The 27,454-nt window shown below is 36.5% G+C and overlaps 1 protein-coding gene across 12 annotated transcripts in view; it reads left to right on the forward strand.

Annotated features, from left to right (window-relative positions):
• The window catches only part of MPDZ (multiple PDZ domain crumbs cell polarity complex component), a 175,244-nt gene that overhangs the window by 54,795 nt on the left and 92,995 nt on the right, over window positions 1-27,454 (forward strand). For 8 of the 12 annotated variants that reach the window (XM_027549240.1, XM_027549242.1, XM_027549247.1 and 5 more), the window contains exons 5-15: window positions 16-155; window positions 1,006-1,219; window positions 2,189-2,317; window positions 4,271-4,480; window positions 7,087-7,201; window positions 7,558-7,646; window positions 18,483-18,663; window positions 19,491-19,580; window positions 23,022-23,119; window positions 25,357-25,503; window positions 26,338-26,502. In XM_027549240.1, coding sequence (XP_027405041.1) covers window positions 16-155; window positions 1,006-1,219; window positions 2,189-2,317; window positions 4,271-4,480; window positions 7,087-7,201; window positions 7,558-7,646; window positions 18,483-18,663; window positions 19,491-19,580; window positions 23,022-23,119; window positions 25,357-25,503; window positions 26,338-26,502 — 1,578 coding nt within the window. The remainder of the gene's footprint in view (window positions 1-15; window positions 156-1,005; window positions 1,220-2,188; window positions 2,318-4,270; window positions 4,481-7,086; window positions 7,202-7,557; window positions 7,647-18,482; window positions 18,664-19,490; window positions 19,581-23,021; window positions 23,120-25,356; window positions 25,504-26,337; window positions 26,503-27,454) is intronic. The other 4 variants (XM_027549241.1, XM_027549249.1, XM_027549244.1 and 1 more) reach the window with 3 other exon arrangements.

The following is a 27,454-nucleotide window of genomic DNA, read 5'->3' on the forward strand; positions in this document are numbered from 1 at the left end:
TCTTTTTCTGGATAGGGTCGCCAGATAGAAGTTTTTGACCTCCTCAAACCTCCATGTGGAGGCCTTGGGTTCAGTGTGGTGGGACTGAGGAGTGAAAACCGGGGAGAGCTGGGTATATTTGTGCAGGAGATCCAGGAGGGCAGTGTGGCCCACAGGTGAGACTGTCATTGTGACTTCCCTGTTTTTGATACCACATTCAGAAGGGGCTGCTCACCCTAGAAGAATTTCAAGAAACAAAAATGCCTAAAAACAATATAAAATGTTATTAAACAGTTTTTAGAAATCATTAACATTGCTACAATAACAAGAAAGTCCTTTGAAAGCAGAGTAACTTTTAAATATAGTCATGACTTAATCACTTTTTAGTAAGGAAACAGAAATTTGACTAGGACATTATTCCCGTTGTTTTTAAACAGGCTCTTTTTGATTAAATTTAAAAATTATAGAAAAGCATTCAAGTGGTCTATGATAATATGAGCTGGATTTTATTAACATGCTCAAAACAACAACTAAGAGCTGTATTTTATTAATATGCTCAAAGCAAAAAGTAAACATATCCTTCTTTGCATTCATCTGTAGAAGATAATAGCAGTACTAAAATACAACGTATAGGTTGAATGAGTAGCTAAAAAGAAGATGGCTGTTGACTGGGAGTGGTTGACTAGGTTAGGTCAGCTGGGGCCAAAGCATATATATTTTTCCCTTCCATTTTTATTGAGATATAATTGACATATAGCACTATGTAAGTTTAAGGTGTATAGCATCATGATTGGACTTACATAAATCATGGAGTGAATATCATGGTAGGTTTTGTGAACAGCATGTCACATAGAACAAAATTAAAGAAATAGAGAAAAAATATGTTAGGAGTACAATTGCAAGAAAAAACTTACGTAGTGTGGACATTAGAAAATAGAATTAAAAATAACCTGAAAATGCATGCCAAAGAAGAGGTCATTTTCTTGAGATCTATCAGTTCTCTTTTATTCCCCTTTTCATTGTTAGAGATGGAAGATTGAAGGAAACTGACCAAATCCTTGCTATTAATGGACAGGCACTTGATCAGACAATTACACATCAGCAGGCCATCAGCATCCTGCAGAAAGCCAAAGATACTGTCCAGCTGGTTATTGCCAGAGGCTCATTGCCTCAGCTTATCAGCCCCATAGTTTCCCGTTCTCCATCTGCGGCGAGCACAATTTCAGCTCATTCTAACCCGGTGAGTACATAAGTTTTTCAAGGGGAACAGAACATATTTTTCTAATTCTTTAAGGTTTTGCACAGGTTTGCAATTCCTGTAGATTCTTTGTAATTCTTGAGTTTTTGCCTTTTTGTTCTTTTTTCCCTTCTGTGCATAGAATATATTTTATGCAATTATGATTAAGTTTCTGGCTTCCAAAAACTTTTATCTTTATTTATGTAGCTTTTTAACTTGAATTCATTCCTAAAAAAGGAAAAAGTCCCTTAAAAAATTGACTATCTGTAAACAAATAAAATCTTGACTTTACTTTTTAAGTTGTTAGAGTTAGCTATCAGTGACTTTAACAGGTCATTTTATTTGGGGGCATCCCAGGTGGCTCAGACAGTAAAGAATCCCCCTACAGTGCAGGAGACCTAGGTTCAATCCCTGGGTCAGGAAGATACACTGGAGAAGGGAATGGCTACCCACTCCAGTGTTTCTGTCTGGGAAATTCCTTGGACAGAGGAGCTTGGCGGGCTATAATCCATAGGGTCGCAAAGAGTTGGACACGACTGAGTGATTAACACTTTCTCACTTAACTTGAAATCTCATGCAACAAGATTTATGTAGAAGAAATTTTTAACAGCTAACATTTTTTTTTCTCTTTTTCTTTGATCATCTTTTTTTAAATTCTACAAAGGATCTTGCCAGTCTGTATCTTTAACTGGTTAAATGGAGCCACTGTAATGATATATTGATAATTTCAAGAAGCAAAACTAATACAATTTGTAAAGTTTAAAAATAAAATAAAATTAAAAAAAAAAAAGAATGGTTATATCAACAGTAGTAACAACCTGTTGAAAGAAAAGTGTACTAAATAAAAGGGACCCTGTTAAAACTCATTATTATGTTTCACTCATTTAATACTAATCACAAAATAATATTCATAGAAATCTCAACTACAATAAAATTTTAGTTTTCAAATTCACATGAGGGCTTTGTTTTCAGGTTCACTGGCAGCATGTGGAAACCATTGAATTGGTCAATGATGGTTCTGGTCTGGGCTTTGGCATCGTAGGAGGAAAAGCAACTGGTGTGATTGTGAAGACCATTCTGCCTGGAGGTGTAGCTGATCAGGTAAGCTATTCCAGCAGTTACTTTATGTTTTATATGATAATACAGCTTCATCTTGTATATTTCTGTCAAAAAGAAGAGACTTTGGCTTTAGATAAGGTCGGATTCTTTTGTTTCACTGGGCTTGTTTGTAAAATTATTTTCTTTGACTTGGGGTGAAATGCATTTCAGAAGAGACCTTGATTTTCATTTACAGTTCCAGTGATCTTAAGACTTTCAAATCAGAGAGGAAAGCCCAGGTTGTGATTTTGATCATTTTAAAGGTAGATATTCTTTATTATGATTGTAAGTCATTTTTATAAGCCTATCTATCTATTTATAGCTACAAGGTATTGTGGAAAAAAGAATATTTCATTACTGAGGGGGAAAACAAGAGTACAGCCTATTTTTTATTACTTAGAGTAGTTCATTAAGCCATTGCCATTTATGCTATATAAAATTGTTGGAATATATGTGAGAAAATAGTTACTAATTGTGATTTATATTTTAATTTGACAAGTTCTCGTGTCTTCTTTGCCTTGATAATAATGTTTTGTGTATGAAGCTATTTGCTTTTGCATGTGTATTTGAACTTAGGAAGTCAGGGTTATCAAATATTGTTCATATTGGTAAATAAAAGGCAAATTTATGGGCAACCTTATTAGTAGAGGTATTGAGAGTAACTCAATAGCATGTGTCTTTTCTCACTTTTAAGTATTAGCCAGTATCAAGTGAAATCTCTCTAATTGACAGACTTGTGATGAATAAGCTTTCTCTTCTGTATAGAGTTGCACTAATACTGTAGGTACTTGCCACATACCACTTTTAAGTTCAAATTTGAATTTATTAAAATTAAATAATATTACCACCTCAGCTTTTCTATAAGATGAGCTATATTTCAAGTGCTCTGGAACAACAGGCCCCAACCTTTTTGACACCAGGTACCATTTCGTGGAGGACGGTTTTTCCACAGACTGGGGTGACGCAGATGGTTTCAGGATGATTTAAGTGCATTACATTTATGTGCAGTTTATTTCTAATCTAACGCTGCTGCTGATATGATAGGAGGTACCGGTTCACAGCCTGGAGTTGGGGATCTCTACTCTAGAGCAGTATGTTGCTTGTAGCTGCCATATTGGACACTGCAGAACATTTTAATGACTGCAGAATGTTCTTGTGGACAGTGCTTGTATGGAGGCTTACCAGATCGGTGTTCACTTCCCTTGTCTATCTGAATTTACATCTTGCAAAGATTTCATCTGCAAGCGAGTCCTTTAGGGATATTTATCTTTGAAATGGCAAGGCAGAAAGTTGTGATATTAACTCAGAGCTTTTTTTGTGGTTCACACTGCATTTTGAGTAATATATGTTTGTATAGTGAGTTATACCTCATCTTTCAGTTCAGTTCAGTTCAGTTGCTCAGTCGTGTCCAACTCTTTGCGGCCCCATGGACTGCAGCATGCCAGGCCTCCCTGTCTATCACCAACTCCTGGGGTTCACTCAGACTCATGTCCATTGAGTCGGTGATGCCATCCAACCATCTCATCCTCTGTTGTCCCCTTCTCCTGCCTTCAGTCTTTCCCAGCATCAGGGTCTTTTCAGATGAGTCAGTTCTTCACATCAGGTAGCCAAAGTATTGGAGTTTCAGCTTTACCTAGTGGCATTTTCTCTCTTTTATTTTTCTCAAAAAATTCAAAGAAGGGCAAGTGCTTTCTTGCATCAAGTGTATAGAAATCAAATTGAAAAGCTCATATAAGTTATTGATTTAAATAATATTTATTTAAATATTTTGGTTACTTATATCACATTGAATGATGTTAGGATGCTTCAAAAGAGGGTTAGCACTACACTATGTTTAATGTACCAAGAATTCACAGTATGGCTCTTTTTTGTTATTCCCATTCTCTCATTTAGAGTTTCTCTGATGAAGTTAATAATAATAACAACAAGCTGACTAACCAATTCCTTTTTATTTAGCATGGGCGATTATGCAGTGGAGACCACATTCTAAAGATTGGTGATACAGATCTAGCAGGAATGAGCAGTGAGCAGGTAGCCCAAGTCCTCAGACAGTGTGGAAATAGAGTGAAGTTGATGATTGCAAGAGGTGCCATTGAAGAACCAACAGCACCTACCTCTTTGGGCATCACCCTTTCCTCATCCCCAGCTTCTACGCCAGAAATTCGGGTAAGGATATAAAAAGTTAATGGGAAGGTCATTGATTATATCACTTGGATGACAGTGATGTTTGTTTAGAAACTAGATTTATTAATGTTAGTGTATTATTGCTAAAGAATGAAACAAAATTCAAATAGAGAATGTTTTAGCACTAATAATAGTTTATTGAATAGGAATACTATCTCACAAATGAAGGATAGATTGATTAATGTTTTGCATTTTTTTCTAAGCAACACTTTTATGAGGATAAGTGTTTTGAAGTATGAATAAATTTAAATGAATTATATGCTACTAATACCTAAAATGTTTTATTCTATATTTTTCTTATTTTGAAGGTCTTCTGTTAGGTGGGTTATAAGTTCTAATCTTTCCCTTTCAACAACTTGCTTCTTAGTGTCTTTTGGAGGGCAAGGTGGATGAATAAAACTTATAAAACCTTTCAATATTATTGTTTTAAGGTATGTCATATAATTGTTATAAGATTTGTAATGAGAAGTCGCTATTCTTGACCTAGTTATATAAGTTTTTTAGACACAAGTTATGCTTTCAGGGTGGTAACAAAAGCTTTATTCATAGACAGAGCATTCATTCCATCTTTGTTCTTGATCTGCAAAAAGCTAGAATATTTCAAAATTATTATAGTGTAATGTTATCTCAAATAGTTAAAGTCACACAGTGTCATGGATTAAATATCAACAACATGATTTTATCCAGAAATTTCTTGAATATTTAAGAAGAGAATTATACTCACTTTCTATATGTTTTCTAGCAAATTCTAGTTCTACATTCCTTTCTTGTAGATCTAAAAGCAGGTTTTTTTTCTATTACAGTTTTTTTTTTTTTCCAAATAGTTGCTACCAATTCCTTTTTTATTATTCTAACCTCCTCTACAAGCCCTTTAAAACTTTATTAGAACACTTGAAATTTCCATGAATCTGTTGTTTTTAGGATTGTGTTTGGTTGCTATTTTTTGCAGGGAGAAAAAAGTAAAGAAAGCCTGTTTATGAAAGTATTTAAGTGGCATTCTTTTGTGGTAAACAAAACATTTTATTCAGCAATATATAAATGATTGCAATACCGAAAACCACTTGATGTAATTGAAAGCTTAGAAAAATATCTATTCTGTGCATATCATCATTTCTGAAGCTTGTGCCCCTTTTAAAACCATTCGATAGTCAAATTGCCACCCTCTAAAATAGCACTTGCATAAGTCTTATTAAAAATAGAAAACACATTTGTTACAATTGAAGCAGATTTCATCCTGTCATTTTCTTGTAATTATCTAAACTTTAAGCTTTTGCTAAGTTTGCATAGATAATTATGTGCAATGAAAAAATAAATCAAACTTTACTATAAAATTTTATATCTCATTTAGGTGACTATCAGTGAGATATAGAGTATGCTTAAAGAAAATCAAAAAGCATTACCAGCTAGCCCCATTCTGCCTGTCTATTCAAATCATAGCCTTCTTTCTTCTGTGATCTTCCCAGGGTACTTTCTGGAATCTGCTGACACCACACCAGTATATAATACCAGCAACTTGTTGATGACTTACTGCACTAATCCATTCATGCTTTATTCAGGGAGCCTTGCCCTTTAGTCCAGTATATAATAACAAGTCTACATATTAGAGAATGCTGCTTCCAAATATCATTCCAGGGTGAAGGAAATCAGCATGGGAAGGCATGCTTTCCTTCTAAAGGGCTTTTCATGTTGAAGTTTGAATTTATAAAGCAAATACAAAGACAGTTTTAATTAATATTTGGTACCTTTCACTGGATTTCAAAATAACCATCAGTCTATTAATATTTTATCTGGAGGACAGGTTCACCTTCATGATGTTCGAATCAGCTTCTAAGTTAAGACAGGAATAATGGCATGTCTTGAGCAGGCAGTGTGGCCCTTACATTCTAAGGGGGTTTGCATACTATGCATCTTTTAAGAGCAGGGGCTCTGCAACCAGCACCTCTGCATTTGAATTCTTCCTCTATTAGATGGTTCACTGTGAGTCCTTGGAAAAGTTTATGTTCCTCAGTTTCCCTGGATAAAAACTGACAGTAATTGTACTTGATTCATAGGCTTCTTCTAAGGAGTAAATTGATTGAGACATATCAAATGTCTATTATGTAGAAACTGCTCAATGAATGTTAGCTGGACTTTTTCTTATTCCTGATAGACAGCTGAGCAAAGTGATGCTTAGAAAAAGTCAATGACAAAGCTAGGTTTGAGCTTGTTAATGTGGATTCAAAGCCTTATTTCAACTCTATTATATCCTCTAACTTCTTCAAAAAGGAAGTTGAGCCACTCCTGAAAATATAATCTGTTAATAAGAAACTAATTTTTTTATGATTTTCACAAAAAACCAATAATGTATTTCTCTGAAGAGGGTGTTCAGCTTTACTCCTGACATTGCTTTTGAGTAAAAATGTGATGCTGAGGCCAATTTGTCAAGATTGAAGGAGTAATCCCTAACTATAATTCTTTAGCAGAGTTCTTTAAGAACTAATTACATCATACCTTTTCTAAATGAAGAGTGTGGCTTGAAAAAGCTTGTTTTGTTTGTCTGTGTGTTTATTTATATGTTTTTTTTTTTTTTTTTACAAATTGTATTTCAGGTTGATGCTTCAACTCAGAAAAGTGAAGAAAGTGAGACATTTGACGTAGAACTCACTAAAAATGTCCAAGGATTAGGAATTACCATTGCTGGATACATTGGAGATAAAAAATTAGGTAGTTTTTAAATATTAATATTCTATTTCTTTTATCTTGGCAATTGCCTCTAATGTCTTTGTCTTATGAAATACTGAATCAACATAATATATTTTCATGTGTCTGATGTATTTTCATGATAAACTGATGGAAGTTTTTCTTTGGAATAGTGCAGGTTACTGTGATATTTTATTTCACATAAACAAAACCATTGTCTTTTTCTGTAGCCGAGGTTTCTAGTAGTGATTTTGTTTGTGTGGTTTGTTGATTTATATCTACTCAGAATTAGGACTTTATTTTTAGGAGAATGGAGGATGGGTATTCTTTGAGTGCATTTTGTAAATAGTAAAACAAAACGAACTTGTTTCTAATCTTAGAACCTTCAGGGATCTTTGTTAAGAGCATTACAAAGAGCAGTGCTGTGGAACATGATGGAAGAATCCAAATTGGAGACCAAATTATAGCAGTAAGTAACACGTTTAATGACAGCTTTGTTAATTTTCAGGGTTGAGAGATGCATTCTCCTGGTTTACACCTGGTTTACAGGTAGCTCTGTACTAATTTAACCTTTTGTGATTTTAGGTGTCATTATTACTCATTATATTATTAGGTGGAAATCAGAGCATTGGATAGAAGGTTTATTGATGTCATTTCTGAAAGTGGGACTCTTTCTTGAATAGCTTCTGATAGATCTAATTTCTGGTTTTAATGAGTTTGGTACATTAATAATCTTTCTTGTGTTTTAGCTGCAGATATTCTGAAGATAAAGACCATACATTATAACTTTTAGTGTATTTGAATCTGAATTTGAGTTGTGTGCATTTTTTAATATCAGCAGAATGACAGTATTTTGTTGGCACCATGACCAAGGCTTCTTTAGCTATAAGAGTATAAAGAATAGAGTCAGACCCTCTTAGTTAGATCAAGGCAGCATTGTTTTCCTAGTAACATTAGTATGTTTGACCATATAGCTGTTCAAGGTGGTGTAAAAAGAATCCAGCTTTCAGTTCTGTGTTTAGTTGTAAACTGACCTACCCTAACTACTTTTCAGAACATGAGTCCAAGAAGCCCCGCATCAAGGGCTTTCTGGTTAAATAAGTTTAGGGAAAGCTTCCTGGGATACAGTTTCTTAGGGATTCACAGTACACACTGAAAAATAAAAAAACTGAGAAGTTTTCCAATAAAGAATCTTGTTTAACTCTTTTATTTCAGAGGTTCCTAAACTTTTGTAATCATGGGTTCTTTCTTCCCCCAAACATATATTAATATTCTCTGTAGTAGATTTGGAGAATGCTGATTTATCTTAATATGCATTTGTTTATATTTTAATGAAGTCTCAATTTTCCCCTTGAGGTCTTAATAATAGTAAGAAAATAGAATGTTAAGATAGAAGAGTCCTGCCCACTGCAGCATTATTCACAAAGAGCTAAGATGAGTAAGTGACCCAGAGTTCCCAGAGTTCCATCTGCAGATAAATGGATAAAAATGTGTTCTATACATACGTAGAATATTATTTAGTCTTATAAAGAAGAAATTTCTGTTACATCCTATGACATGGATAAACCTCGAGAGCATTATGGTGAGTGAAATCAGCCAGGCTGTGTGCTTCCACTTGTATGCAGTATCAGAAGTAGTCATGCTTATGGAAGCAGAAAGTAGAACAGTTACTGCGAGGGGCGGCCTAGAGGAGGAGACGGGGAGCTGTTGTTCAGTCGGTTTAAAGTTTCAGTTTGCAAGATGAAAATGTTCCAGAAATGTATGACAACCTGAATATACTTCACTCTACTGAACTATACACATAAAGATGGGAAGGATGGTAAATTTTATGTTTTTGTGTTTTCTTTCACAACTAAACTAAAAGATAGAGATGTTCTTTATCTGTATGTGTCCTTTGCTTCTACATCGCAATTCCCTGACTTTGCTTCATCTTAGTTCTATAAAACTCCTAACTACACCTGTTCACCTCTTGAAATCTGCTCTAAAGATCAAGTTGTGCACGTCACATAAGCTGACCGTATTCTGTAAAAGAGCTTTCCTGTTGTATCTCTGTTTTAACATACAGTGAAAATTCTCTACTTTTTTTTTTATTTTGGAGGAAAAAGAGAAGGAGAGAGTGAATATAATATACACATACTCTAAATCTATATAAGTGATAAAGAATTAAAAATTGAATACATAGCTAATTGGCCCCCCAGGCTATATATTTTAAACCAATAGAATGCTTTCTTAAAAATCAGCATTCTTGAGCTAAAACTCAGGAGAACATACAAATTTACTCATTTAAAGTATATGATTCAGAAACTCTTAGTATGTTTATAGTTGTGTCTTCATGATCACAGTCAATTTTTGAACAGTTTCATTTCCTTTGAGAGAAATCCTGTCTCGTTAGCAGTTACTCCCTAGTTCTTAGATCCTCCTTGCCCTGAACAACTACCAACCTACTTTCTGTCTTTTTAGCCTGTTTTGGACATTTCACGTAAATAGACTCATTCAATAAGTGGTGCTTTGTGATTTGCTTCTTTTGCTTAGCATAGTGTTTTCAAGTAGGGTGGAACAATGTCCATCCATGTGTAGCATCATCAATTCTGAGTTTATTTTTTTAGTTGAATAATATTCTATTGTATTAACACACCATATTTTATTTATCCATTCATCAGTTGATGGACATTTGAGTTGTTTCTACTTTTTGGCTATTATGGACAATGCCACTATAAACATTCATGTATAGATTTTGTGTGGATATATGTTTTCATTTCTCCTGAGTGTATATTTGGGAGTATAATTGCTGAATCATATACCTCTATATTTAACCATTTAGTGAGAAGCAGGATTCCTTTACCTATGATATTGAGATAAAGAAACTTTCCTTGTATGATTTTTAAGAAAACCAAATAGGTTATTTATTTAAAATACATAGTATACTTGGTACATAAGTATGGTTTAGTTAATTAAGCAGATATTTATTGAGAGTCTGAAATGATTACACATGTAAGTCTCACAAAATCTTCCCTTCAAATTTGTGATTATTTGCATTGATTTATAACTGGAATCTCATATAAGTTTGCTTGGACAAGTGCTAACGGAGATTGTTGACTCATAAGTGGAAGCACCTTTTTTCTGAAGTATTTTCTTGCTTTCAATAAAGTCACTGCCTTTGCTCTCATCAGTGTTATGATTTTTTATTTTTAGCAACATTCTCTTACTTCAAAGTTAGAAGCACCTTGATTTTTAAGAAATATCATGCAGTGCTTTGATCATCCATTAATTTTGTGTAAAATGCCATCATTTTATATAGTCTTTTGAGAGATGGGTAGGGAAGTTCTTAACGCTAGTTGTTTTTCACGACTGCTGTCTTTAATTTTTTTTTTTTTCAATTTTGTCTTGGCAGCAACTATTTTGAACTATAATGTTTTTATTTTTAATTGTTGAAGTGGAGAGAGGATTAAGAAATTATTTTCTATTATTTAAGGATGTATTATTTAAAAAAATAAAGTCTTTTATTATAAGATTCCTGTTTTATGAATTATGCTCTCTTAACCCCTAGGGTGTCACTGTAGGTATTACAGGGGCAGGAAATAGAGCCAATGAGACTTTTTCTTTACTACATAAGAATTAATTTAATAAAGCAACTCTATTTTGTAAAGTCAACCAAACTTGTCATTAGACAAAAAGTCATATATTAATTTTTTTAGGTTGGTATACAGATATCTTTGATAAAAGCAGTATAGAATTATGCATCTGATTTAAAAAAATGTTATATAGGAAATGTATCATGAAAAGAAAATATGGAAAGGTATCAGATGTTGCCTTTGCTATTCTGTGACTTTGTTAGTAGTCTCAATTTCCCTCTTTGTATGTGTGTATAATTATAGGCCGTGTTGGAGGAGGGCTTGGCCAGCTAGATTGAGTGTACTGAGGAGGTGGCTTTTCCATTTGTTCTAACTAGGATTTCTCCCTTATAATTATTCATAGCAGTGTCTGCACTGCACTGCCATCTCCTCAAGATGGCACCCAGACAGTTTACTGTCATTGTGCCTCGTTCCACAGCACTTTTGTCTCTGCGACAGTTGGGTCTCTTATTGTGATAATGAGGAACCAGAGCTGGCCTGAGCCCTCATTCAGGTTTCAGTGCCTTGTCCCATATGTATGACGTGTGTAATTATGTTGAGCAGAAAGTGCTTCCATAAGGCTTGGGGTTTTTATGTTTATTAATCACTTCTTCATTTTATTAATAATAGTACCTCTTGAAATCTGCTATTAAATCAAATATTAATAAAAGTTCCTGAGTAACTTTTCAGTACAAAGCGCCATGCACTATAATTTTGGAAAAGTACGTACCATTATTCGCACATTACACATGAGGATCCTGAGAAACTCTGAACCAAAGTCTAGGATTAAAAGTCTGTACTTATTCCATTACAGCAATTTCTTCTGTGCTAGTACCTGCCATCTGGGAGGTTTGAGTAAGGAATATACTTTTAAATTCAGGTCATCAGGTTTTGGGGGGAAAAGGAAACATGTTTTTTCTTTACATAATGAACTTTATTGCTACTTAGTAGACAAAATCATATACATTTGATTTTTCTTAAACCACATAAGGGATTGAGCTGTAGAAATCTATTGCACATGAAAACTTGCAGCCTAAGTTATGTGCATTTTAAGAATTTTTATGGCACCTCAAAGTTGAGATTTTTGTGAGATTTTTCTCTATGGTTACCCTGAGAATAAATAACATGTTTATTTCTTTTAGAGTAATTTTTGTCTTTGAGGTCTAAAGGACATTAAATTTGAACATGGCTTAAAAAGCTCTTCTAATAGAAACCACTCTTAATACTTTATGATTTTAACATTTCAGAAAATTTCCATGTATCTGTACTTAGGATTGTATTAGTTTATACCTTTCTATTATTTATTTAGTTTAGAAATATACCTGGTATGTATGGTTGTATCAGCACAGTTGGATCTATCATAATATACTTAAGCACCTCTTATTCATGGAGAGGTATATTGTTTATAGTGGTTTGCTATTATAAATAACTGTGTTACATACCATTTTGTATATCTTTTATGGACCAAGACTTAAAACTTCTAAGTTTGCTGTAATAGTGTTGTTTGGATTTGAATTTTACTTATTACTCAGCACTAAACCTTGTATGTCACATTTTTCTCACTTGGAGTTTTAAATCTGATTAATTGCTCAGTCAGCTAGAGTGTTTTTTGAGTGAATTTCATAGGAAGAGAATGGTTGGTAGACTTTCAGAAGCTTTTCTCTCTGAGAACCTTTTATGTTGCCTTTGCACACTTGGACAGTTTGGCTGGCAATAACATAGACTTCACATAAAGAAGACCTGGGGGGATAGTCTTAAACAGCTTTTTAAAATTTGTCTTTAGATGTCTATCTTCTATAGGCAAAGGTCTTCCTTTTCCCCTGGAGGAAATCTTGGTCAAGTTATTATTCTCAGAGTAAAATGTCCTATGGCCAATCAGGATCACCAAATACAGCTCTAATTTAGTAATTAAAGATTTCCCATCCTAAATGATATTCTAATTTCAACCCCCACCCTGGCCTAGCAGAAGCCTACTATGAACTGGTAGAGATAGAGAGTGCACTCCTAGTCTGTCTTCCATACCGAGCTTTTCTTTTCCTCCCTCCCCTTCTTGTTATGCCTGCTGACCCTTACCAGCATGAAGGAAGAGAGTAAAAGACAGCAAGGCACTTCATCCCTGACTGGCACTTCCATAACATGGTTTTTTGCTCTGTGAGCCTGGCTCATGCTTAAATGTGACAGTCACTTAGGGTTCCTTCTTGGGTTTCTGGGAGACTCTACTAGAGATATTTGACCGAGCGTTCCATGACAGATGGTGGATTTTTCATCTGACTGACTCTTCTTCCCTTTGGCTGCAGTTTCTCAACATTCTGCTCCATAAATTCTCATTTTTGGGCACCATCATTCCCTAGGGGTACTCTTGGGTAGGTTTCAACGTGGCTCCAGCCTGGCTTTCTCGTGTGTGTATGCGTGTTTGTGTGTGTGTGTGGCCCCCTTCTGATCTGTGCCCAGACAGAGTCAGGCTGTCAAACAGTTCTCGATAATAATAGCAGTTTTCTCTTGTTTCACTGTCAGAGCAGTTAAAGATCCTCGCCCTTAACCTCCTGATAGAGCTAAACACAAGGTACTTACTGCATCCTTCCTTACAACATGTGACACAGCTCTTTGAACTTGTGGTCATAGGTTGAACATCTGTGTAGGGATTTATAGCACTCTTCTCTAAAAAAGCAAAGCAACCTCCTCTTACTTGCTGTTAAGTCACTTCAGTCATGTCCGACTCTGTGCGACCCCATAGACGGAAGCCCTCCAGGCTCCCCTGTCCCTGGGATTCTCCAGGCAAGAACACTGGAGTGGACTGCCATTTCCTTCTCCAATGCATGAAAGTGAAAAGTGAAAGTTGCTTAGTCGTATCTGACTCTTAGCGACCCCATGGACTGCAGTCTACCAGGCTCCTCCGTCCATGGGATTTTCCAGGCAAGAGTACTGGAGTGGGATGCCATTGCCTTCTCCGACCTCGTCTTAAGTCTTTGTTAATCTCTAACAGCCCAGCCCTTTAATGTCCTAAATGTGTACAGATTATAATTCCAGACTGCTTAAATTTCTGCTTTGTGGTCTTCTCATAACACACTTTGGTATAAGATATAATTATAACATCTCATGCTATAATTGATGCTATCAGATGCTATCTTATGATACTATAGGATAACATCATAGCATCTCAACCATAATTTCCATTTTCATATATGTTACACTGAGTATAAAATTTTGGGTTCATAATTTCTTTCACAAGTTATCTGCTCACTCTGTTTCCTAGAAGGTAATAGGCTTTTTTCTTTTGATTTTTGAAATCCAAGAATTTAATTAAGATTTGTCTGAGTGTTAGTCTTGTTTCTAGTTTTTCATATACCTCTGATTTATAGAGGCAGATTTCTTTATCTCCTCATAATTTCCTTGATTATTTTTCCTTAGTTATTTCCTTCTCCCATGTAATTTTTTGTAATTATATTGATTTTCTGCTGCTGCTGCTGCTGCTGAGTCGCCTCAGTCGTGTCCGACTCTGTGCGACCCTGTGGACTGCAGCCTACCAGGCTTTTCCATCCATGGGATTCTCCAGGCAAGAATACTGTAGTGGGTTGCCATTTCCTTCTAGATCAGCCTTAATATGTGTTCAGTCTTATTTCCCTGATCATTTTTATCTACCTGTTCTTATCCTCTGAAAACATAGGAAAATTGCGTATTCCTATCTTCCATTCCATGATTTTGTACAGTATGTAAAATGCTGTTGATGCCTTCATTGCAATAGTTTTCTTTTTTCTTTTTTGGTAGATACTTGTTTCTTCTTTGTATGTATTCTCTCCACTTCCATAAATACAATGAAAAATGAATCTCTTTGAAAAGAAGCTTCAGAAAATATCATTCTGTTCCCTGCAGTGACAGTCTCATTGGAAGATATTTGTACTCACACTTCAGGGCACACATTTTCTTTCAGACTGTGGTATTCTATTCCTGTGACCTTTTTTTTCCCTCATAGATCTGTGAGAACTATGCTTGTGCAAAAGGGGGATGAGATGGATTTTTATATAAATAGTTCAGGAATTGCAAAGCAAGAAGGAAGGAGACAGTTTAAATTTGCAAGTCAGTTTCACTTGTAGATTGATAGACTGTAGAGGAAACCAGGAGAACAGGACGAAGAGCATGGTGTGTCTGTACTGACGGGTGGTTTTCTGTGCGTGTTGTGGACTTGGTTGGGGTCGTGTGTGGATGCATGTGTGTGCATAGTGTGACTTCATTGCGTGTATATGGTTCTGTGTGGCGTATGCTCCCAGCTTGGTGTGATGCCTGGCACTTGATTGGTTTTTGGAATCACCAGTTGAAGTGCACATGTACCTTCTGACTGGCTCCTGTTAATGAAAGACGGTTGTTGGATTTTACGGATGTTTCATCTGGCAGACCACACAAGATGTTCCCTCACATGTAGATGCAGCTGCCCTGCCTTCAATCTGGTCATATTCAGACCATTCCTCATAGAAGCTCCTCCAAGTTATTGGTATAAGGACTTGTCTTCTTCCATGGTTTCCAGTTTTGTTTTAGTGTTTTCTCTGTTGTTATATTTTAATTCATCTTTCTAAAAGGGGATCAATAAGATAGAGATGGGAGGAAAGAGGAGAGAGTTAAATACCTATGTTAAAGTTGCCATTTAGTACAAAAGTATCATACAAAACTTAACTTGCAGAGTATCAAACTGATCATTTCAATCAGAGGTCTCGATTTTTTATTGAATATCCTCATTGTTTAAAAAAAAACAAACTATGTCAGTCTATCAAGCGATCAATCGATCTATAATCTATTCCTTTCTCCTTCGTATTTATATATGCTATATGATATATAATGCATCTTGTTTTATATATTTATTATATATTATTTTATATACAGTTAATATATGAATTATATATATGTGTATATAGAACTAAATGAGATTTAAAAATATATTTAATTATGAATTTTATTACATTCTTCCAGAAACCTCTACAGTAAAGGTACTTCATCTTGGAGATCACTGATAAGAGGTCTTATTGTAGTTCTCATTCATTTGGTAAATATTTGAATGCCTACTATGGTCAGGACTGTGCTCAGAAAAGCATGATACTTGCATAGCCATTTTACAGCTATTTCACAATTCAAAAAGTGTATCAGTGACTTTGAATTTCAGCATTAATTGTATTGTACTACTTTTTCAACTTTCCAAATTTTTCCTTTTAAAATTTTATGTATTTTAAAAATTAAGCGTTATAACCTGCATTTATTTATTCAGAAATATAATTTGCTTCACAAGTAGATCTTTGCTATATGAGCCAGTTTCCCATTTGTGAATATCTACTCTGAAAACAGCACTGGTTTTGTTGTGTTTGTGTGTGTGTGTGTGTGTGTGGCCGCATGGCTTGTGGGTTGTGTTCCCCGCTCAGAGATGCCTGAACCTGGGCCGTCAGCAGTGAGAACACAGAGTCCTAACCACTGGACCACCAGGGAATTCCCAGCATTTTGTTTTGCTGACACACAGAACCTGTCCTCTTGGAGGATGCAGTCATAGACCAAATAATGCTGGAAAACATAAAATTAAATTTCTGATAAATGCCATGAAGGAGAATTGGTAAAGGGGGCTTTAACTATAGTCATGGGCATCAATAGCTTAATTGTGGAAATAACTATTGAACTAAGCAGTTATGGGCTTTTTCCTCAGTGAATAAATTAGAAATAGTGTGGGCTGGAGAGGGCTGTCCAGAGAATCTAGACTGCGGGAACTGAATTTGCAAAGACCTCATGACTGGAAGGAGTGCTGCAAGTCAGAGAAAGGGAAAGGATCCTCTGGAGCTGGAGGGCAGAGAAATAGACAGGATGCTGCAGGACAAGGTCAATTATGCAAGGTGGGGTTGACACAGGCAATTCTAAGCCACACTGAGAATTGGGAGCACATCTTAAGGATTGTTCTATGTAAGGCGGGGTGGGGTGATAGGATCATATCTGTAGTTTGCAAAGATCATTGGGGCACCCTCAAGTGTTTTGTCATTTGTGAACAGGAAAAAGGGAAAATGTTTTTTGAAGAGGCAAAGATATAAAAAAGGAAGGTAGTTTCGTTATCTTTCTTTGGAATTTGTCAGCACTCTCAGTGACCACTTTCTTTACGATCATCTATACCTCTATGTCCTACCTTGTATTGGTTTCCAAGCTTGACTGTGTATTTGGATCTCTTGAACTTCCTGATGTTCAAGCTGTTTTTAGAAAAGGCAGAGGAACCAGAGATCAAACTGCCAACATCCACTGGATCATGGAAAAAGCAAGAGAGTTCCAGAAAAACATCTATTTCTGCTTTATTGACTATGCCAAAGCCTTTGACTGTGTGGATCACAATAAACTGTGGAAAATTCTGAAAGAGATGGGAATACCAGACCACCTGATCTGCCTCTTGAGAAATCTGTATGCAGATCAGGAAGCAACAGTTAGAACTGGACATGGAACAACAGACTGGTTCCAAATAGGAAAAGGAGTTCGTCAAAGCTGTTTATTGTCACCCTGTTTATTTGACTTATATGCAGAGTACATCAGGAGAAACGCTGGACTGAAAGAAACACAAGCTGGAATCAAGATTGCCGGGAGAAATATCAATAAACCTCAGATATGCAGATGACACCACCCTTATGGCAGAAAGTAAAGAGGAACTCAAAAGCCTCTTGATGAAAGTGAAAGTGGAGAGTGAAAAAGTTGGCTTAAAGCTCAACATTCAGAAAACGAAGATCATGGCATCCGGTCCCATCACTTCATGGGAAATAGATGGGGAAACAGTGGAAACAGTGTCAGACTTTGTGTTTCTGGGCTCCAAAATCACTGCAGATTGGTGACTGCAGCCATGAAATTAAAAGATGCTTACTCCTTGGAAGGAAAGTTATGACCAACCTAGATAGCATATTCAAAAGCAGAGACATTACTTTGCCAACAAAGACTCGTCTAGTCAAGGCTATGGTTTTTCCTGTGGTCATGTATGGATGTGAGAGTTGGACTGTGAAGAAGGCTGAGCGTTGAAAAATTGATGCTTTTGAACTGTGGTGTTGGAGAAGACTCTTGAGAGTCCCTTGGACTGCAAGGAGATCCAACCAGTCCATTCTGAAGGAGATCAGCCCTGGGATTTTTTTGGAAGGAATGATGCTAAAGCTGAAAGTCCAGTACTTTGGCCACCTCATGCGAAGAGTTGACTCATTGGAAAAGATTCTGATGCTGGGAGGGATTGGGGGCAGGAGGAGAAGGGGACAACAGAGGATGAGATGGCTGGATGGCACCACCGACTCGATGGACGTGAGTCTGAGTGAACTCCGGGAGTTGGTGATAGACAGGGAGGCCTGGCGTGCTGCTCTTCATGGGGTCGCAAAGAGTCGGACACGACTGAGCGAATGATCTGATCTGATCTGATCTGAGAAATATAGAAGAATATTTTAAGAGATAGAGAATCCTGGGCCTTACCCTGAGACCCGCTGGCTTATAATTTCTAGAAAAGGGACTCCATCACTTATATTAAAACAAATGAAACACCCCTGTGTGATTCCAGTGCATCTGAGCTAGTACTGGTCCCCAAACAGGTGTTAGCCCGTTCCCTAACTAGGGGAGTACTCATTCCTAATTCTGTTCTCACTGACCAGCAGTAACCACGTGTCTCATGGGTTGGTATCCTTTTATTTTTACCATGTCTTGTTCTAACCATACCATAGGTAGATGGCACAAACCTTCAGGGTTTTACCAATCAACAAGCAGTGGAGGTGTTGCGACACACGGGGCAGACTGTGCACCTGACGCTAATGAGAAGAACTAAGCAGGATGCTGAACTGGCGTCACGGGAGGACGTCACAAAAGACGCAGTTTTGTCTCCTGTTAATGCAAATGTTAGCAAAGGTGAGGACACGTGAGTCTGATTTTTCGGTTGGACTCATATCAGTTTTTTTCTAATTCTGAAATTATTTAAATAACATCTTTGTTGTGACTATTCATTAGGAACCAAGTAAAAAGGGATTTTAATACAATGGGGATTAACTGCAACCAGGGATTTGTCTGTTAACTGTAGAAACAGCTTCTGAATAAAGCAGATTTCTGTCCTGTTTTCTCAGTTACCACTTCTCATTTAGAATCATGTACAGTCATTTCCCTTTCTGCTTTTGCCTTACTTTGGGGTGTCATTGATACATTTTCTCTTTAGGGGGAAGTTTGTTCTGCCTAGATTATGTATGTGAGCCCTGTAATGTTTCCAAATTGCCCAGCCTTTTCTCGAAGGAATCCGCTTTAAGTCAGTGTCTAGGCTTGACTAGCTCGGTCAATAGACCGTGAGACCCTCATTTCCACATTTAGAAATGTCATTCATAAGTGTTTGTACATGAACATCTCTGAAAATTACCAAAATTCCCGCGTAGCCCTCTGATGTAAGCATTTATTCGTAGAAGTCAGGCTGCTGGTTTGAAAGTGTGTTTCATTTCTCAAACTGTTGACCATTTATTCCACACACTACTAATTGCAGACCAGGAAACAGGGAGGCAAATCCCAGGGGAATTTTATCACCTCTTTGTTCCATTAGCAGGAGAACTTTCCTGTAAGTACCTATGATTGTTGAAAACTTTAGATACAAAAAGTTAGCTCTCACCTAGGTGTTCAAATAAAGTGGAGTTTGAAAAAGTCAAGTTGCTGGATTATATTACAGGCCCAAGTGCTAAAATCTTCTTATCTTTAAGATAATTATCAAGAAGATGAAGATTCTTTATCTCTGAGGAGAAACACCAGCATATTACCAATTGAAGAAGAAGGTAAACACATGGAGCCAGGTTATTATGATATTTATTACTTTTTTTAGAGAAATGACTTTTACAGATGTGGTTCAACCTCTATGGATATATTATAAATTATTAGAAAAATAGCTTTCAAAAAAGAGTGTTATATCCTTGTTTAGAGATGTGATTAAGTGCTCTAGTTGTTTAAAATTGTTTATTTATAACTGGCCGATTTTCTTGCTGAATCAGTCTTCGTTTTTTAAAAACTAGAACCTTTAGAAATCATTCTGTTACCTACATGGTTTTATTTCATTCCCCTTATTTCTTAAGATAGAACCAATATGTCTCTTACTGAACAAGCAACAGTAAAGGGTTAAAGCATTTAAAAAATAAACATAAAAAATGAATCTTTAAAGTATAAACTCTTAAATGAAAGTATGACTATTTTGCAGGCTTTTTCTCCAAATTTTTTTCACACTGCTTAAAGAAATTTTAAGGCAGCATTGTTACACATAATTATGTCAACATGTTGCTGCCATCTTTCTGGGCTGGGTGGTCCATGCTTCCTTTACCTGTCATATTGCTTTAGGTGTTTGGCATACTAAATCCACTGAATGAAGCCCAAGACAGATTTCCTTATGGGAGTTCTGCCCTTCACTAAATAGTTACATCAAAGCACTGCAGTTCATTAAAATATTTGCTCCTTCATTGTTAAGTATTTTTCTTGCTGAAAATTGTGATTTAACTTTTTTGGTTTAAGTGAATATTTGTTTTCACAGTGATATCCCAAGAGTGAGTAGGATTCTCAGGTGTTAATCACAGTCTGCAATTTTTACACTAGTAAGTGTAGGAATTATTTAGGATAAAGTGAATATCACAAGAACTTTGTTGTTTAGTCGCTCTTTCATGTCCGACTCTGTGACCACATAGACTGTAGCACGCCAGTTTCCCTGTCCTTCACTATCTCTTGTAGTTTGCTCAAACTCATGTCCATTGAGTCGATGCCATCCAACCATCTCATCCTCTGTTGCCTCTTTATCATCCTGCCCCCAATCTTTCCCAGCATTAGGGTCTTTTCCAATGAGTTGGCCCTTTGCATCAGGTGGTCAAAGTATTGGAGCTTCAGCATCAGTCCTTCCAATGAATATTCAGGGTTAATTTCCTTTAGGATTGACTCGTTGCTGTCCAAGGTACTCTCAAGAGTCTTCTCTAGCACCACAGTTTCTGGAAAAGGATAAAAAATGTTTCAAAGCATGAAACTCGAGATAGTAGATGGAGTGAGTGTAGTGGAGGGCCTTAAAGGCTCAACTGTCTGTTTTACTTCGGTGATGTGCGTTGAGAGTGAGAGGGTCTAGACTTGGGATCAGGAGTCCCACAATCTTTTTAAAATAAAGGAAAAAAATATCTAAATGATTCTAGTGCCTCTACTCAAGTGCTGGTCCTCAGACAAGGGATATGATATCGTTGCCTCTTCCACAGAAATTCAACTCATTGTGTGAACCTGGGCAAGTCATTTGACTTTTCAGTAACAGCAGAATTGGACTTTCAGGTTTTTTTAAGTATGCCTGGAATCTCATCTTGGGGCATTTGGGGAAGGGGGAACATGGAGGGTTTTTGTGACTGTAGATTGATTGAATGAATACAAATCTTTTATTATTAGCTTACAGATTCCTACTTTCTTTATTCAGAATCTCACCCTCCTTGAATCACTGCTCACTTGCATAACCACTGCAGAATCAGAGAAATGGGTTATGGGAGGAGGTGGGACTGAACTGACCCTCCTGTTTTTAACTCTCATCAGGTTGAAAGGTTTCCTATAATTTGTGTTCACTCCTGCACATGTATCCTCTCAGCACTGAATATGCTTTTGAAGAGAAAAATACTTATTTTGGGCAGCTAGTCTCCAGATTTTTAAAGAAATACATAGTTTACTATTTCTAGTTTCTCAAGGAGAAAGCTGAATATTATTAATTTAAAGCATAAAAAACCTGAATAGGCCTGGAGTGAAAGCCCATTCATTCCACTAACAAGCAGGCAGTTAATGAGACATCTGAACTTTAGAATACTCTTTAAATTTGAGAATTGAATGCTAAAAGTGATGTTGAAAATCTAATTTAGGGAGTAGTGCCTTGTAAAGATTTTTTTAAAAGACAGCATTTATGAGTGAGAAATATGATGGCATAGGAAATCCTTGACTATGACTTGAAAATTATCCTCAACCAGTTTATTTTGTTTTAATTCAGTATTGTTTACATAATTATTTTGTGACTTTCTTCACAAAATAGATTTCACTTTCCTTTTTTTTTCAACCAATTAGTATGATTCCTATTATAGGGATTTAATTTAATCTACATTTCCCATTTGTTTCTTATTTTTTATTTATATTTTCTCATTGTACATGGAGTACATGGAGTTGCATATATTATTTGTTAATTTCTTTTGTTTGTTTTTTTCTGAGTCATAGCATGTTCCCTTCTGTACTGTGTAGAACCAAATGAAAATGAAAGAGATTAACATAGAAGGCAGCATAGTGTTTTAATAGGCACTAGAGGGCCATCAAGTGAATCCTAGAGCTACTTAGAGTCCTTATTCTTTCAAATAAAAGTTAGATAATATATGGATACTTTAATTGAAATACAGTTAAGACCTAAAAGATATCTCTTAAAAGAGAATAGTGTTGGAATATACAGTTCTAAAGCGAATTGTTAAAATGAGTAGAGAAATAAGAGTAAATCATATATTAGGAGAAGAGTCAAACTTATTATTGTTATGTCGGTTCTTCCTCAGTTCTTGTGTCATTTCAACAAAAATTTGGTATGACGGACTGAAGGGTTTAGAACAACAGACAGTTACAGCTCAGTTCAGCTCAAGCAGACAGATCTTTTATCAGACAGACATGGGAGCAGGCCGACTCCAAAGGAGTTGTCATCCTCCTCCTGAGTCCTCTTGGTGTCCCCCTTTTTATACTTTCTGTCTCCTCCTTTTGGTTATGCCCTGTGCAAAATGCAAAATAGGGCTTGTACTCACCACTGGTTAGTGAAAGTGAATGCAAATGGGCACCCTCTCAAAGCCTGTTGACAACTGCAAGTTATATAACAGCAGGATATGTTGTTTACGCCTTCCCATAATTCAGTCTTTTGTCAGATGTGTGTGTGTGTGTGTGTAGAGGATTTATGGACCCTTAGTGGGCTCCTTCCTAGCTACCTCAAGGTTTCCTGGAGGAGCCCCTGTGGTTAGTGTGCCTTGGGCGCATGTGCCGGAGTTGGACAAATCTGTGGTTATTTTGTAGCATATTTGTGAGCTCCCCTGGGTGTGTCTAGGATGGGCTTTAGAGATCAGCTTGCATCCTTTTCAGCCGGGCCACCCTCATTGCTTATGCCTAACTTCCTACCTAACAGTATGACAGACAGGTTCTCATCCTGTGTCTCTGGTACAGAATATTGAAACATGGAGATTTTTGTAGTATGTCACTAATTGTGTCTACTCTTCCATTAGTGTCAGCTGAGAGAGAAGAAATAGAAGATGCTCAACAACAGGAAGCTGCCCTACTGACCAAGTGGCAAAGGATTATGGGGATTAATTATGAAATTGTGGTACGTTAGCTTCCCCTCCCCAACTTCCTAACTTGTGAACTGTATTTGAGCGGGGAGTTTCTGACAGTAATAAAGGTGACTATTATAAATAGTCAAAGATGTCTATTGTAAATAGTCCTAGAGAAGTTGCAAACACCAGGGTTTTTTTCAAAGACCTATATGTGCTTATTCAGATATTAAAAAATTCAAATTGGAGAAAGTTGGATAGTAAATAACCAAGGTGCTAAAGTACATGGAATGGAAGTTTTAGAACTTATAATTCATCACTATTTCTGGTTGTAGTGTATATTATATAGGTAAAATGAAGAGTTTTTCTGATTCTCATTCCTGGCATTTATGGAAATAATCTGTATAGAATGACAGAATTTACTTGAAAATAAAACAAAAATCATCATGACTTAGTACAGAATTGTAAAAAGAACTTTTTCCTATTTACTCTTTATCATTCTTATGCTCTTACTCTTCTTGAGGGTTTTTAGTCTGCATGCTTTTTTCATTTTACTTAGGCCATAGTGAACCATTTCATGTTTATGTAATGACTTGCATACCTATTGTAATCTGCTATTCTAAAAAGTGTTTTAATGAAGTGGACATTGATTATGAATCTTTAGGTATGTACCAGCAAATTTCAGGAATTTCAAAAGGAACAATAAAGTACTTGGTTAGGTAAAAATTTTGGTATTGCTTATGATGTTCAAGTAGCTCTAGATTAAAGGTGATAAAACCCAAGAGATAATTACATATAATATTAATAAAAATAACACTTACTGAGTACTTTGTGTCAAGCAGTATTCTCAGTGTTCTTTTAATCCTCATTACAAAGTGTTTTTTTAATCAATTTGTATCAAATAAGATTTGAGTAAGTACAGCTGTGACTACCATTTTAAATTGAGTCAAGAAAGAATACAACAAAGTCCAGCTTAATTATGGTTAGTTTAGCATGAAACGAAAGTCGGGAGGCTCCTCTGTGGGGTGGGGTTAACATGGCTGGCACGCACAGCTGAGACTGCACTCCTTTGGGTCATTCTTGAGTGGTAAGAGGACGCTTTCACTAGCCACTCCTCACAGAGGTCAGAATGGAGAGTGGACTTTCAACTGCCCTTTGTCTACATGTTATTTTGGTGGCACTTCCAGTAATGTATCAAGGTTGAAAATTTATTATAAGTCAGAAAGGGCTAAGCTGTTTATAGGCCCTTATCAAACACAGGAAAATATGACAGGTCTGGATTTACAGTTGCTTCCTATGTAGTTACACTGCACAATTGAAGTAATAGGAGGAGTGGGGTAGTAGAGAGAAGCATTGATAGATGTATTTGGGGACATGGATGGCTGCATGGAGGAAGTGATAACCTAAATAAGGAATTGAAGGATTTTGTCAACAACAGATTTAAAACTCAGATAATGCAGCTTCCAGTATTAACTCTGTGCTCATTATCATTAAGATTTGAAAAAGATCTTTTATAATTAAACAGTATTTTTCTCAGTCTCTCTATCGCTCAGTTCCCTTAACTATAAAGGGGATAAAGCAGATCGTCTTTAGTATACTTTCTGATTTTAATATTATAGTGATTGCACTGTCTGTAAAAATAGTGATTTCCTAATGTTCTTCGTTATTTAGAGTAACAGTAGAAAATAAAAAGTTTACTCTCCCGTTTTAAGCTTTGATTCACTTTTAAAGACAAGTGTTGTCCCCTTGATACAGTGTGCGGTCCAGAGCCTGGGCCATGAGTTCAGACTGCTGAGGTTCAAAGCGCTTTTGTTAGCTGTGTGACTATTGAAACTGACCTCTCAGAACCTCATTTTTGTAAGTTTGGAAGCAGGGATAGACATTGTACCTATTTATGAAAAGTAAGTGAGATAATCTGTGTAATGGGATTAGTGTAGTCCTAGCACATGGAAGGTGGTAAGGGTGTGTCTCTCTGTGTGTGGTTTGAGCTCAGGCTTCTGGTTTTATCAGTGGTCCTCTGACTACCCTCCATCTGGTATTAGCATCTTCCATAACACAGAGTGTCTTGGAAACTTGCACCTGGCTGCTTCCTCTTGGTTTGTGTTGGTTCAGGGAACTAATAGACATCAGTACTCTTTCCTAGGCAAAATGTTAAAGGTTTGCAGCTTTAAAATAAGGTTTTTGAAGGTTTTGTGAGAAATTTGACCTTCTGGGGGGTGAACATAAAATACATATACAGAAAAAGAAAAAAAATGAATATTAAAAATCGTGATGATATTTCTCCTTTCAGGTGGCTCATGTGAGCAAGTTCAGTGAGAACAGTGGGTTGGGAATAAGTCTGGAAGCAACAGTAGGCCATCATTTTATTCGATCTGTCCTCCCAGAAGGTCCTGTTGGACACAGTGGGAAGCTTTTCAGTGGAGATGAGCTGTTGGAAGTAAGCAAGCTATTCCATCTTCCCCTTCGTAAATAAAATTCTGAAAAGGCTGTGGGATGCTTAATGTGGTAAACAATTAAGTTCTTATTTTAAGTTCCTCCTCCAAAGGGTACTTGAGAGAGATACACAAGTAAAACTTTACACAGAGCAGAAATTTCCAATCTGTATGTACATTGATCATCAGACCTAATTCCATGCATGGTTTTTGTTTGTTTTAGGTCCAAAGAATATAAAAACTGTCTTTACATTTTTTTAAACATTCAAATTTTAGAATAGGTAATATATTCACATTTCATAATCACATATAAGACAAAAATATTCTCCAGTGAGAAGTGTTTTTTTTCTGTCCCAACCCTTCATTAGGTGTAACTGCTTATTATTGGTTCTATGCAATCTTCCAGATATTTTTAATGAATATGTATGAAATTTGAACTTATTAATTTATCCTACTTTTAAAAGGTATTAGTATATAATAAAATACATGCCATTTTTTATCTTGAATTTTTTCATTTAATGGTAATATATCATGTTAAAACAAGCTTTATTCTTTGGGAATAATTTTATTAATTCTCCCTTTCCAAACTATTACACAGGCATATGAAACATGGGTGAAAGCTAGTGATCTTTCTGTGACTACTTTAGAAAGTCTAGTTCCAATAAGAGTGTAGTGTTGCATGTAAATTATTTTAGGCAACACTACTACAGATCCGGCCATAGTTCTGAGCATAGTATAGCTATGATCATCCCTTGAGTACAATTTATATTAATGTCATAAAAAATTGCTTTGAAGTGTTAGGAAGTGTTCTTTCTTGGTCAACTTTTCTTTTTGCACAGGTGAATGGCATAACTCTACTTGGGGAGAATCACCAGGATGTGGTGACTATTTTAAAAGAGCTGCCTATAGAGGTGACAATGGTGTGCTGTCGTCGAACGGTACCACCTACTGCCCCGTCAGAGTTGGAGAGCCTGGACTTATGTGACATTGAACTAACAGAAAAGGTATCAGACACGCAGATACAGGAGACTAATCTGAATGTATAATGGGAAGGCTATATGGCATTTAAAAATCTTTAAGCCTTTTTTTCTCTTACTTGGTACTGATTTCCTCACAAATCCTGTGGCGTATAGGATAGATCTTGGAGTCAGATAGACATAGGTTTGAATCAGGCTTGACCCTTACTCTCTCTGTGACCATGGGCAAGTCACTTCATCTTTCTGAATCTCACTTTTCTTGAGGTAAAGTGTCAGTCGTTAGGTATTATTGCAAAATAGGTGCTTCTATAATTTATTTATAGTATTCCTATGAAATAGACACTTGTCCCCCTTAACAGAGGGAAAATTGAAATATGAAAGTAGTGAATATATAGTACATATCTAGTCAAAGATACTTTGGGTGATAAGAATAAACGTGAACGTGAAGTCGCTCAGTCGTGCCCGACTCTTTGCGACCCCATGGACTGTAGCCTACCAGGCTCCTCTGTCCATGGGATTTTCCAGGCAATAGTACTGGAGTGGATTGCCATTTCCTTCTCCAAGGGATCTTCCCAACCGAGGGATCGAACCCGGGTCTCCCGCATCGTAGACAGACACTTTACTGTCTGAGCCACCAGGGAGGTCCTCATAAAACCTAGCCAGGCCTAATTCCATGGCCCTGGCCCTAGCCCTTGCCCTCGGCAGTGGTTCACACCCTGAAGAGTGGCTTCTCTCTGGATCCTAATAAATCCACCTCTTATCACTTTGTCTCTCAATGAATTTTTGCAATGAGACATCAGAGCCTGAGTTTCATTCGTTTTGGCCGAGCTTGAGTCCCGGGAGAGAGCTGAAGGACAGGAGGAAAAAGCAGTGGGAAAAACGTGCCAAGGAATCCCCTTCATAGCCCACCGGAAGATTTGCTAAATATCTGACCGGTGCTCACAGTTTCATTGGCCTGATCCTTGGCACAGAGAAGAGA

Source organism: Bos indicus x Bos taurus, chromosome 8, assembly GCF_003369695.1.
Source record: "Bos indicus x Bos taurus breed Angus x Brahman F1 hybrid chromosome 8, Bos_hybrid_MaternalHap_v2.0, whole genome shotgun sequence".
NCBI lineage: Eukaryota > Metazoa > Chordata > Mammalia > Artiodactyla > Bovidae > Bos > Bos indicus x Bos taurus.